We start from the raw sequence: 13,313 nt of genomic DNA, 5'->3' as shown, positions 1-13,313 counted from the left end.
GGCTGCCCCGCCCGCGAGGCACGTGGGAAGTGGGTGTCCTGCCCACCAGGCACGTGGGATGTGGGTGTCCCGCCCGCCAGGCACGTGGGATGTGGGTGTCCCGCCCACCAGGCACGTGGGATGCGGGTGTCCCGCCCGCCAGGCCACTCTGAACGACTGCGGGAGCTCCCCCTGTCACTCAGAACTCGGCTTGGGGCGTCATCCATCTCTGGCATCAGAGCTGTCACCAAAAACACAGCCAGCCCAACTGGGGTGTCCTGACCGAGCGGATTCTCCACGCAGGCTAACGCGTCCGCCTCTCACCCTTCTCCAGGGCTCACAGCAGGTGTGCAAGGCACGGGGGCCAGGGCTCCCTGCTGTGGACCCTGGGCCACCAGCCCACACCCCCACCCACAGACAGCAGCAGCTCCAGCAGTGCGGCAGAGGAGAGGGCTGGGCTCCTCAGTTCCCGTGTGCGGACCCCGGAGGAACAAAGCGGCCCCAGACCTGCCGGACTGCATCAGGCCTGGGGGTGGGGGTGGGGGTGGGGGGGCTGGCCGGCATCACCCGGACAGGAAGTGTAACACTAATAATGGCAACGTGGGGCTTGGGGCACCCGGGTGGTTCCTGTGCACACACATGAGGGGAGGTTATACACGCATACAAACATTTTTTGCACAAAATAAACTTATCACCTTTTAACTCCATCTTCCCACAAACATTTTCAAGCACTGATACACACAATGACCCCACCAGCCAAAGGCCTTCTGGACAGAGAACAAGGAAACCCCACACACGCTGACGCAGCCTTTCTCACGGCTTGCCTGCACCCCCTTTAACGACCCAACAACCATCTCTCCAACCAGATGGGCCGAGAGCTACGGAAGCACACGTCCGCCGGGCTCCCCTGACGGCGCCCGCTCTCCCACCTCCAGCTCTTTCCCTGCGGGCTCCTTCCCAGACAATCTTCCTCCACCCCAGCAGGGTCTCCCAGACACCGACACCGCAGTGTGGGGCGGGCATGCACCCCTTTCCTCAATCGCCCCTGGCCAGGCAGACACGGGGGCGGGCAGAGTTGGCCCTGGCCCCTCAGGACCCCGCCAAGGGCGGGTGCCCGGTACCCCGTGCCCAGTGCGGGAATGACAGCTGGAAAGCCCAACTCCCAAACACAGCTCCACTCAGTTAATTTAGCATCTACTATGTGCACGGCAAGAGCTCGGTGACTTTTTCTTAGCAAACAGCTTCTGTGTGAACACAAAGCTTCGCAGGATCCAGAAACAGCCCACGAGCGACAGCTGCTGCCCACAGGGGGAGAACCTGATTTAAGTGTTAATTTGCTCATGCTGGACACGAAAAGAACACGGGTGATAAACAGAAAGAGCTACACACTAGGCACACATAGTGACAGAACATGCCCCCGCAGATCCGTAACATCCCACACGAAACACCGCCGACTGCCAGGGGCCGCTGTGCGGTGCAGTGGGTTAAGCCACCACCACACCAGCAGCCAGCAGCCTGTGTGGGCGCCAGTTCGAATCCCAGCTGCTCTACTTCTGATCCACTTCCCTGCTGTGCCCAGGGAAGCAGTGGAAGATGACCCAAGTCCTTGGGCTCCTGCACCAGTGTGTGAGACCCGGATGAAGCTCCTGGCTCCTGGCTTCGGTCTGGCCCAGCCCTGGCCCTTGCGGCCATTTGTGGAGTGAACCAGCGGATGGCAGATCTCTCTCTTTCCCTCTCTCCATCAGTAAGCCTTTCAAATCAATCAATCAATCTAAAAAAAAAAAAGTGTCAACTGTGACTTTGTACAAACAATGCAGAGGACAGGACAGGACAGGACAGAAGCCCCCGCAGAGCCAAGCTCCTGCCTGTTCCTGACGTATCTCTGATTCTGGCCAACGCTACGGGATTCTTAAGCTGTCACCCCAAGACACGTCAAGGAGACCACAACGTCCTTAAAGAATCCGAACTCCCAGTGACAAATCCACACAGCCACTTCCCTCGCAACAAAGGTGGGAGGAGCTGTGGGAGGCCAAGGTCTCCAACCTGGAGTCCAAGAAACCAGTGGCTCTGAGGAGAGGCACAAATCCGAGCTAGGCAGGCAAGGAGCCGGATGACCCCAGAGACTCTCTCCCAGCAGTCAGCTGGGTGCTGGGCGGGGCTGACTGCAGACCCTCCCAGCAGCCAGTGGGGCGTCCCTGAGTGGGGAGGGGACCTGAGACTGCAGACCCTCCCAGCAGTCAGTGGGGCGTCGCTGAGTGGGGAGGGGACCTGAGACTGCAGACCCTCCCAGCAGTCAGTGGGGCATCGCTGAGTGGGGAGGGGACCTGAGACTGCAGACCCTCCCAGCAGTCAGTGGGGCGTCGCTGAGTGGGGAGGGGACCTGAGACTGCAGACCCTCCCAGCAGTCAGTGGGGCGTCGCTGAGGGGGGAGGGGACCTGAGACCGCAGACTCTCCCAGCAGTCAGTGGGGCGTCGCTGAGTGGGGAGGGGGCCTGAGACTGCAGATTCTCCCAGCAGCCAGTGGGGCGTCGCTGAGTGGGGACTGAGACTAGAAGCGGGTAGACGTCAGAGGACAACAGCATGAACGAAGTGTCCTCAGGACTGAGAGTGACACTGTCCCGTGTCTCCAGGGAGACCCCAATGGCCATGTGACGTGTCCTCCAGTCTCCTTGTCTCCCTGCCTCTCTGCCAGGGATTTTCACGAGTGCAGGTGGAATTCACGTGCAGTAAGTGAGACCTCCACTCTCCACAGGGCAGCCAGGGCTGCCGCCCCCCCCAAACATGCTGACCCCAAAGCCGGGGTCCCGTGTACACAGCCACGCCCCGAGTCCCCTGCAGTCTTCAGCACCCCCCCCAGTCATGCCTGGGGAACACCCCCAGGGCGTGGCAGATCTACTTCCGTTCAAGGGGCCGTGCCGGAGCCGGAGCAGAGCCACGGATCCTGGAAATGTCCCAGCTAAGCATTGGCAAGGCTTCGCCTCTCCGTCACCAAGGGCCATAGTGCCACCAGGTAGGTCCTGACGTTCTGGGAGAGACAGAGCGGCTCAGTGAAACTGCCATGTGCCAAAGCATCTGTCCAGCAGAGAGGAAGACAGGGCATTTCCCAATGGACAAACCCTGACCCGGTAAGATGGACAGTGTGGGACCCCAACAACAGATACGCGGGGCTCCTCCGGCACTTGGCTCGCTCGCTGACGCATGGCAGGCCCTGGCCCCACGTGACAGGGACCACGCAGTTCTCAACTCTCGCAGGGCACAGCGACTCTGTGTCCCTTCAACAACCAGGAGTCCAGCAGGGGAAGAGCCGCCAGGAGGGGGCGGGCTGACCGGGTCCCACCCCTCGGAGGACTCAGCTTTGCGGGGGGCGGGGAGGGGGGACAAGGAAGTGCCTCCCCGGGGGGTGGAGCGGGCAGCGGCAGGGACTGTGCCGCGGCCGCAGGGGAGAAGCCGCCACGTGCAGAGAGCCAGACTCCGGGAGAGGGGCCCCAGGTCGTGCATGTCCCCGGGACACCACGGGCACCTGTGAAGCCAGGTGCACAGGTGGGAAACGTCTCTTACACGCCATTAAGGAGGGAAAACGTGCCTGGGCCTTAGGCAAAGGGTCACTCCAGGTCCTCCTGGAAACACTCCTGCAAGTCACCGCCGGTGCCGAAGCGCCCCAGCAGCGCCTCGCCCGGCACCACCAACAGCCACCGCCTGTGCCCACTTCCCCATGCTCACATCTGGGACGGCCGCGCTCTCCGGGGCTCCGGCAGGCTGCGTGGGGGCTGGGCACAGCCGCCCCCTCCAGGGCTCCCGCAGGCTGCGTGAGGGCTGGGCACGGCCGCCCCCTCTGGGGCTCCCGCAGGCTGCGTGGGGGCTGGGCAGAGTCAGGGCGACGGAGAATCATTCACACATCTGGAAGAACACGCCGCCTGTGTCTGGGGGCTTGCGGGGAGCAGTTCGGTGGGCACCAGAGTCCCCGAGGCCGCGGGAGCAGGGCCTGGCTCAGGGGGCAGCACCTGCACCTCAAGGGTGTCCGTGACAGACGGGGACGAGGAAGGCCAGGTCCCGGCCCGTGCTGGGGTAAGCTGCTCTCCCGTCACACTTACCGTGGGGGGCGGTGGCCGTGGTGGCCTGGGGCGCGCCCTTCCTCACTCAGCTGACAGCATTAAGGACCAGAGGCAGCGGGACCTCTTCCCACGCTACTTTCCACGGGGCCCGTGTCTCTCTGCACCAGCCCAGCCCACGCGTACGCCCATCAGGCCTCTCGTGAGCACCCCGGCTGCTGCCCGTCTCCGCAGCGTGCCCATGGCACCCTGGCACACAGCACTCAGCCTCATGAGGGAGAGCCAGGGCCTCTGCAGAGGGCCACCCTCTGTCCGGAGAGGTCTGAGGCTAGCCCAGGGCCAGGCGGGTCCCAGGGGATGCCAGGCAGGCGCAGGTTCCGCTGTGCGGTGCCAGCGGCATGGGCACCCGCTCCTTCCTCATCTGACTGAGGGAGCTTCGGCAAACAGGCTCATCTGGCTGCAACCTCAGGCACTCAGCCCAGGGGAGCTGGGCCACAGGAGCCACAGTGGGCAGTGCTGCGCCTGGCCAGGGGCTCAAGTCTCTGTGTCCCCCTCCCCGTGTCCCCGAGCGTGGGGCCCACCCCGGCGGTGGCAATACCTGTGTGCGCCCGCATGTGCGCCCTGAGGTGGCTGGGCTGGTGGAAGGTCTTCCCGCACTCGACACAGACGAAGTCCCCGGGGCGCGCCTGCGGCCGGAGCGTCCCTGCGGTGGAGGTGGCGCCGGGGAGCAGCACAGCGTGGCCGTGGCCGGGAGGTGTGCGGGGGAGGAGGGGAGGACGAGAGAAAACACCGTTAGTCTGTCTGACGCATCGCCGTGTGAGGACGCCGCCAGGCCCATGACAACTGCCAGCCTTCACCTGGGCGCCAGCTCTCGGGCCGGGCTCGCCCAGGACCGCAAGGACGCATAGATTACAGCGAACTCACACCCGCCCCCCACGACAGGCTCAGGCCGCCACCCGGCTCTGTCAGGCAGCATGTCGGCCAAACCACAGTGCCACCACTGTGCCAGCGGCAGGCGCGTGGGAAGTGAGCGGGATCAGAGCCGGCCGTGCCCAGCTGGGTCCCAGGAGACGGCATGGAGTGAGCACAGCCCTTGGCCGGGCCCCCCGCCCCACCTGCTGTCCCCACGGCTCTGCCTGCAGCGCCCGTACCAGACTCAGCCTGGGGACACCTGTGACCCGCCCCCTGGGGAGCTAGTGACACCAGCAGCCCCCGGCGGATGCACGCACTATACCACAGCAGTGGCATGGGTACCACACCAGGCTGCTCCCCTCACCAGACGCCAAGCCCTGGGCTTCCAGAGAGCGAGGAAAGGGACAGAGGGGGCGTGGATGCTGGGCCTGCATCCCCCTGTAGCTCCAGAACCTTCCCCCGGGCAGGCAAGAAGAAGCTCCCCTTTCACGTCACAGCAGTGCCGACACCACCTCCCCGTCGGGCTCGGGGGGTCACCCCACGGGGAGAAGGAGACAGAGCCACACGTGCAGCCGCTCCCTGGCTGAGCGGGTGTCAGGCCTGGTGTGTGATGGACACCCAGAGGCCCCGACTCAGGATGGCTCCGCAGAGGACAGCGGCCTGAGATCACGCCTGTGCCACAGTCAAGGGCACAAGGACACGCGTGATTTACCACAGCGAGGAGCGTGGACTGCGAGGCAATGCTGGCCCGCCCAGTGAGCCCTCGGGGCCCCACAAAGGAGACAAGTGTGAGCCGACGCTCAACCCTCAGTCACTCACGAAAGCCACAGACGCCCCCGTCCACGGCAGGTGCCCCGGTGACCCATGGGCCACACTGTCCCCACACCCCGAAGCTGCAGTCCGGGCAGGACTCGGGGGGCTAGGATGCCGGCAGCACAGGCAGCGAAGGCACCCAGGAGGCTGAGCACATAAACCGGAGTGAGCAGCCGGGCCCTGCGAGGGGCGTCTACCTGCAGACGTGGCGTGCGACACGGGGCTGCTGCCCGGAACCCGCGCGGAACCACGGCGTCCAGCCACACAGCAGCAGGAGGGAAAGGCAGCGTGGGGCCTGGCCCTGGACGCGCGGCACAGCCGCGGCCGGGAGGGAGCCCACCCAGCGGCCCGGAAGGCTCATGCCCGCAGGTCCGCTGCCATCCAACGGCTGCCATTTAACCTTTCAGGGACAGCTTTCCTCCTCGGAATTCTGCCCGGGAAAACCTCAACATCCAAAGCCACCTTGGTCCGCTCACGCCACCGGGAGAACCATGCAGCCCCGCCCCCATGAAACAGCCCAGACACTGGGACCCTCCGCACCTCCCAGGGCGGCTGGGGCGCGAAGTGTGGACGCACCGGTGCCGCCCCCTCGCGGCGAGGGCCAGGCTGTGCGGGCTTCCAAGCATGCAGACAACACCCTTCTCAGGAACCCTGACCTGCTGCTTCCTATCAGAAGGCTCACTCCTTCAGGGCAGCGCGTGTCAGCACGCGTGCGCACACGCACGCACACACACACAGGGTCCCATGCGTTTGACCATCACGCTTTCTCTCCTCTTTCTAAAGAGAGGATTCCCTCCCTTGGCAGGCAACATTATGCCTCATCTACTCCAACGTTCTGAGCTCATCACCACGGCCATAAACGTACTTGTGCTTGGAGACGACCGTGTGTGCAAATGGCTCCGGCACCTGCTCCCAGAACCCAGGTTGTCTACAGAAAGTGCCTGGGAGGGAGGCTCGCCAGCCCGCCACCCTCCGCTGAATTAAACTGCGCCCCCCCTCCCACAGGGAGAACGGGGAGCCGAAAAAGACGCGTGAACAGCAGACGTAACTGCTACCACACTAACGCACCCTTGGTCAAGGGGACCATGCACCCTTGGTCTAGGGGACTATGCACCCTTGGTCTAAGGGACTACGCACCCTTGGTCTAAGGGACTACGCACCCTTGGTCTAGGGGACTACACACCCTTGGTCTAGGGGACTACGCACCCTTGGTCTAGGGGACTACGCACCCTTGGTCTAGGGGACCATGCACCCTTGGTCTAGGGGACCATGCACCCTTGGTCTAGGGGACCATGCACCCTTGGTCTAGGGGACTATGCACCCTTGGTCTAAGGGACTACGCACCCTTGGTCTAAGGGACTACGCACCCTTGGTCTAGGGGACCATGCACCCTTGGTCTAGGGGACTACGCACCCTTGGTCTAAGGGACTATGCACCCTTGGTCTAGGGGACCATGCACCCTTGGTCTAGGGGACTACGCACCCTTGGTCTAAGGGACTATGCACCCTTGGTCTAGGGGACTATGCACCCTTGGTCTAAGGGACTATGCACCCTTGGTCTAGGGGACTACGCACCCTTGGTCTAGGGGACTACACACCCTTGGTCTAGGGGACTGCGCACCCTTGGTCTAGGGGACTATGCACCCTTGGTCTAAGGGACTACGCACCCTTGGTCTAGGGGACTATGCACCCTTGGTCTAGGGGACCATGCACCCTTGGTCTAGGGGACTATGCACCCTTGGTCTAAGGGACTATGCACCCTTGGTCTAGGGGACTACGCACCCTTGGTCTAAGGGACTACGCACCCTTGGTCTAGGGGACTATGCACCCTTGGTCTAGGGGACCATGCACCCTTGGTCTAGGGGACTATGCACCCTTGGTCTAAGGGACTACACACCCTTGGTCTAGGGGACTACGCACCCTTGGTCTAAGGGACTACGCACCCTTGGTCTAGGGGACTATGCACCCTTGGTCTAGGGGACCATGCACCCTTGGTCTAGGGGACTATGCACCCTTGGTCTAGGGGACTATGCACCCTTGGTCTAGGGGACCATGCACCCTTGGTCTAGGGGACCATGCACCCTTGGTCTAGGGGACTATGCACCCTTGGTCTAAGGGACTACGCACCCTTGGTCTAAGGGACTACGCACCCTTGGTCTAGGGGACTATGCACCCTTGGTCTAGGGGACTACGCACCCTTGGTCTAGGGGACTATGCACCCTTGGTCTAAGGGACTACGCACCCTTGGTCTAGGGGACTATGCACCCTTGGTCTAGGGGACTATGCACCCTTGGTCTAGGGGACTACGCACCCTTGGTCTAGGGGACTATGCACCCTTGGTCTAGGGGACTATGCACCCTTGGTCTAGGGGACTATGCACCCTTGGTCTAAGGGACTATGCACCCTTGGTCTAGGGGACTGCCTTATGCTCCCAGTAAGGAAACTGACAGGCAGTTAATCCAGAATCACCAATCCCATTATTTCCCATTTACTTTAAAATCCATACTACCCTGTGATCCACGCGGGCTGCAGAGTCCGGGACCACGGACAACTGATGACGCGAGAAGCTGGCTGTGGCCACAAGGCACTCGGGCCCTGGCCAGGCGTCTAGCTCGGTCGCCACGCCGCACCAGAGCACACCAAGTGCAGGCTGCTCCCGGAGGGTGGGTGTGGGGGTCCCGGGGCTGCCTTCCTGGCCCGAGAGTTTCTGGACAACTCCTTCCGACAGACACACCGTGCGGCCCCACACGGTGGGGAAGGTTCCCGAGCTGTATCTCTCTTCCCTTCCGGATGACACTTGGTGTCAGGGGGCCGGCTCGCAGCCACGTTCTCTCTACAAACCGAACAAGCCCACTGCAAAATCCGTCACGTGTCCAGCACCGCGACCGCTCCCTGCACACGGCGGACGGCTGACTGTTCCAGACAACGCTCATCTGTCCCGACTGCAGGACGTGTGGGGTCAGGGCCGGCCCGAGGGAAGAGGCTGTGGTCCTTGGTCCTGCAGGCGGCCTCAGCACATGTGCGGGGCAGATCTGCAAGGAACCGGTCAACCCGTGTGAAACCAAAGGCTACTCTGACGTCCGACGAAAGAAGCCTCAGGACCTGATGGGATATCAACGAAGGCCAAGGGCGGGTGGCTGCGGGGACTCGTGGGAAAGCCACGCCCCAGCCAGCCTGGCCTCCAGCGCGCCCAGCCACGCGGCCCTGCCCTGGCGCTCTGGCAGCCTGCTCAGCAGGTCTACGCGATCTGCTCAGCTCCCTGAGGCGGGGGGACGACAGCCAGCCTGGGTGGCCTCCCTCCAGCTCAAACACCACGAACACGCAGCGCCCAGGGAGAGACCCGGCACGGAACGGCTGAGAACAGGGGCGTCTGACGGAGGACAGGGCCGTCCTGCAGAGGCACGTCCGGCTCTCGGCTCACCCCCATCGGCCAGCCACCAAGTCTACACGGGCGGCCAGTCCTGCCCGGCACTCGGCACTTCTCGGCTCGTCAACCCAGGGGGATGGTCCCCGGAACTGAGATTCCAAAAATGCACCCAACAGAGGCATGAGGGGACCAGAGGTCATCAAGACGAGGTCAGAAGCCATAAACATGCCAGTGAGTCCAGAACACGTCACCCGAGGGAACACAGGAGATGCGTTCAGCATCGGTCACGCTGGAAACAGCCACATCAACCTCCCTCTCTCTAAGGAAGATGCTCGGAGGACCAGCGAGGAAAACCACCTGCTAAGGAAAAGGAAAACATGGCGGGCTACTTGACGTGTCACGCGTTGCCAGCGGAAACTCTCAAGACCTCGGGAAAAGCAGCAGCTGGGGCCCACGGGCGGCAGCCCACAGGCCTGCTCGAGCAGGTGACGTGGCGCGCTCCGTGGGCGGGGAGCTGGACGGTGCGTGCAGCCGCAGGCGCACAGATGCCCCAGCCCCGTGTGCTCAGGGAAAGGCCGTGGAGCATGGCACTCATGCCCCAGTAGGGCCCCGCAGGCCCAGGACAATGCAAGCCAGGCCCCTCACTCATTGGGCATCTCCAGCCCCACCCTGCAGGGCCCAAGGACACGGGGTGGAAGGGCTGCGGCTGGCTCAGCTCCAGGGGCCAGCAGCGCACCCGTGTTCCCTTCACGGCGCAGCAGGTGCACAGGTGCAAGGGGCAGCAGAGGCCGAGCACACCCTCGGTTCAACAGCAAACCACACAGGGGGAGGCTCGGGGCTGCCTGGCCGGAGAACCCACCGGCCATCCCTGCCGCACAGCGCATGCACGGGCGCGACACGGCCCTGCCCCCGTCAGGTCTCGAACACGACCCGCGTGGCTCACCTCACCCTAAGCAGATCACAGGGGCTCGCTGGCCCTGCAGAGAACGGCCAGACGCTGCGGGGACTTCTCCCATGCGGAGAGCATCCTGACCAAGGGCGTCGCTTCACACCCAGGCCACCTACCAGCGGGACGCCCAGGGAGACCCCAGTGCCCACCACAGGGCGGCGCCACCCTGGGGAGCCAGGCCCCTCTCCAAAGGGCCCCCAAGCCCTGAAACCCCCTTCCCCCTCCGCGCTTCCTGCGTGCTGGCATCGGGGGCGTGAGATCTCAAGGTCCTGCACACGGAAGCCACCTCGGGACAGCGCGGGTTCGTGATGGGTGGGTGCCCGGGACGGCAGGGCCCCCGGCGGACGAGGCGCCGGCGTGCAGCGGCCTTACCTCTGTGCTCGGGCCCGGGGCCGCCGCCCCAGCCCTGGTACAGCGTGGCCAGGTCCTGCGGAATGTACGTCTTGAAGATGCTGAGGATGTCCAGGCGCTTCTCGTGGCCCTCGGCGGCCGGCTCCTGCTTGATGGAGTGCAGGACGGGGGGCGCCCCGGCCGCGTCCCCCCGGGACCCCGCGGCACAGCTGGCCAGCGTCCTCAGCTCCTGGGCTGCCTTCAGAGGGGGCTCACAGGGAGTGAGAGGCGGGCCCCCATCGGCGTTTGCGGGAGGCTGACCCTGAGGCTGAGGGCTGCATTTGGCTTTCAGGGGTTCGGGGGCGATGTGCTTACTTGGGGGGGGGCCGTACTTCTCCAGTGGCTTGCTGCTGGCCGCGGGCTGGGCGCCCACCCGGGGAATCACAGTGGGCGTGGGGGTGGCGCTTCCACTGAGGCTCCCGCCGCTGCCCGGGGCGGGCGCCGGCCTGGAGCCAACCTCCAGCTTGGGTTTCAGCAGGGGCTCCTGGCCGGGGCCGGGTCTGGTCTGTCGAGAGCCGTCGGTACCAGATGTCCACAGCGCACAGGGGCTGCTGGAGTGGCTCTCCTTGCCCTTGGGCGGCCCAGGGGCTCTCGCGCTCGCGGCCAGGGGAGCGGAGCTGCCGCCTCGGGGTCCCGGCGCCCCGCCTGGCACCTGAGTGCGGGTGAAGCGCGCCAGGAGCAGCGGCTGGCACTCCTTGCCGCCCAGGGCAGGCGGGGGCCCCGTGCGCCCACTCCGGGCCAGGAACACCAGGCTGCTCCTCAGGCTGCGCTGGCCGTCGGGCTGAGTCCACTGCGGGGCCATGGAGTTGCAGCTGACCCTGTGCCAGAGGCGTTTGTGCACCCACAGGACCTCCGGGTAGTAGGTCTTGTGGTCGCAGTAAGGACACGGGTGGACGACCAGCGCGGCCTGCAGGGACGAGGCCGCGTCCTTACTGCTGGGGTCGGCCCGGCTCGACCTGGCGCTCAAATCCAGCGGGGTCAGGTCTGGGACCGGCGCCCGTCTCCCGCCTGCAGGGTGCTCCCGGCGGTGCCCGGCGGATGGCTTTTCTCTGGGGTGGCCGGCCTGGCCCTCCGGCGCGAGCTGCGGGTCTGCTCCGGCCACGCTCGGAGGGGCGTCCACACTGTCAGGGGCACTGGGGTGAACCGCTGGTGTCTTCCAGGCAGCAGAAGCCCGACACGGCTCAGGCCGCGTGCACGGCTCCCTGCCACAGTCTTCGAGGACGACCCCGGCCGTGGGCACAGAGGCGTCTCTTTCGGAGGGGCTGGTTCGGAGCGCGTGAGCCTGGTCCCCGTTGGAGAGCACAGAGGATGCCATCTCTCCTTGAAAGCAGCAGCCACGCAGCTGTCCCCCTGCAGGAGGCAAAACGTGAGAGGGGAGTTAGCATTTCTCACCAGCAGGAGCCAGGCGGGGGGTCTGGCAGGTGCACAGGTGCTCGGCTCGGCCAGGCGCACGTGCAGCCCCAGGACAGCGCCGCGTCTGCCATCAGTGGCACGAGTGCAGCTGCTCTCGCCAACTCTGTGCCGAGCTCGCCAAGCCAGGGCAGGACAAGGCCACGGTGGGCAGTGGGCTGAAGTAACTCAGACGTAGGAAGGCACCAGCTCCACGTCACTGCACCGCTGCTGTTCTCGGAGCGCAGGCAGTGACGCCAGAGTCGGGACGGAACCCCGACGGCTTCCACCAGCCTGGGTCTCCACGAGACTTCTCTTCCAAGTCCTCTCCATCTGAGGCTCTTGTGGGGTCCTCGCGGTGACCCAGGTCATTTCAGGGGAAGAAACAGAGGCCGGATGAGACCCTGGACACGCAGAGGTAAGGACAGCAGACGGCTGCTCTGCCTGGAGGTGCCAGTGTCTGCCCCCACAAACCTCCCACGTGAGACCCAGGCCTCAGGTCCAAATCCTCAGCTGTAGGAGTCCATGAGTGAGGGGTGGTCAAGCTCCCTCCCTCGACGCCAGCACTGCCGGGGTCAGAGCACAGCCTGGGCGCCGCCCCAAACTCCGAATCTCAGCAGGGCGGGGTCTGCCGAGGGTTGGGGCAGCCGGAGCCTCCACCTCCCGCGGGCCTGAGAGCCTGCTCATGTCGGAGAGGACCACAGCACAACCGGACGACAGCTCTGCCTCGGGCTTCATGTGTGACCCCAGAGCGCTTAAACCCGGGGGCCAGGTGACCCCGGGGTGCTTAAACCTGGGACCAGGTGACCCCGGAGCCCTTAAACCCGGGGGCCAGGTGACCCCGGAACCCTTAAACCCGGGGACCAGGTGACCCCGGAGCCCTTAAACCTGGGACCAGGTGACCCCGGCGTGCTTAAACCTGGGACCAGGAGACCCCAGAGTGCTTAAACCCGGGACCACCTGGGACCAGGTGACCCCGGGGTGCTTAAACCTGGGGGCCAGGTGACCCCGGAGCCCTTAAACCTGGGGACCAGCATTCAGACCTGCACAGCTGCCTGTTACCTTTGGAGCCAGAGCACGTGGCCAGCTGGTATCTGTCCTACAGCCCAGCCACAGCAGGCACAGGAGGCCCCAGGTTAATACTTATTTGTTTATTTGAGAGGTGGAGTTACAGACAGAAGAGAGGGAGAGACAGAGAGAGGTCTTCCATCTGCTGGTTCATTTCCCAAATGGCTGCAACAACTGGAGCTGCGCTGATCCGGAGCCAGGAGCCAGGAGCTTCTTCCCGGTCTCCCATGTGGGTTGAGGGGCCCAAGCATGTGGGCCATCCTCTACTGCTTGCCCAGGCCACAGCAGAGAGCTGGATCAGAAGAGGAGCAGCCTGGACTCGAACCAGCGCCCAGAGGAGATCCTGTAGCACAGGGAGCAGCTCTACCCGCTGCGCCACGGCACAGATCCCTGGGTCA

General features: G+C 64.6%; 1 protein-coding gene across 12 annotated transcripts in view; it reads right to left on the bottom strand.

Annotated features, from left to right (window-relative positions):
• Positions 1-13,313, bottom strand: part of ZNF516 (zinc finger protein 516) — a 162,995-nt gene that overhangs the window by 83,712 nt on the left and 65,970 nt on the right. For all 12 annotated transcript variants that reach the window (XM_070049855.1, XM_070049856.1, XM_070049852.1 and 9 more), the window contains exons 3-4: positions 10,441-11,808; positions 4,627-4,731 (exon numbers count right to left, since the gene is read on the bottom strand). In XM_070049855.1, the coding sequence (XP_069905956.1) occupies positions 4,627-4,731; positions 10,441-11,808 (1,473 nt within the window). The remainder of the gene's footprint in view (positions 1-4,626; positions 4,732-10,440; positions 11,809-13,313) is intronic.

The sequence above is a fragment of the Oryctolagus cuniculus genome, chromosome 10, assembly GCF_964237555.1.
Source record: "Oryctolagus cuniculus chromosome 10, mOryCun1.1, whole genome shotgun sequence".
In the NCBI taxonomy this organism is placed as follows: Eukaryota; Metazoa; Chordata; class Mammalia; order Lagomorpha; family Leporidae; genus Oryctolagus; species Oryctolagus cuniculus.
The sequence above is the reverse complement of the archived record's forward strand: the minus strand, read 5'-3'. Positions and strand labels throughout refer to the sequence as shown.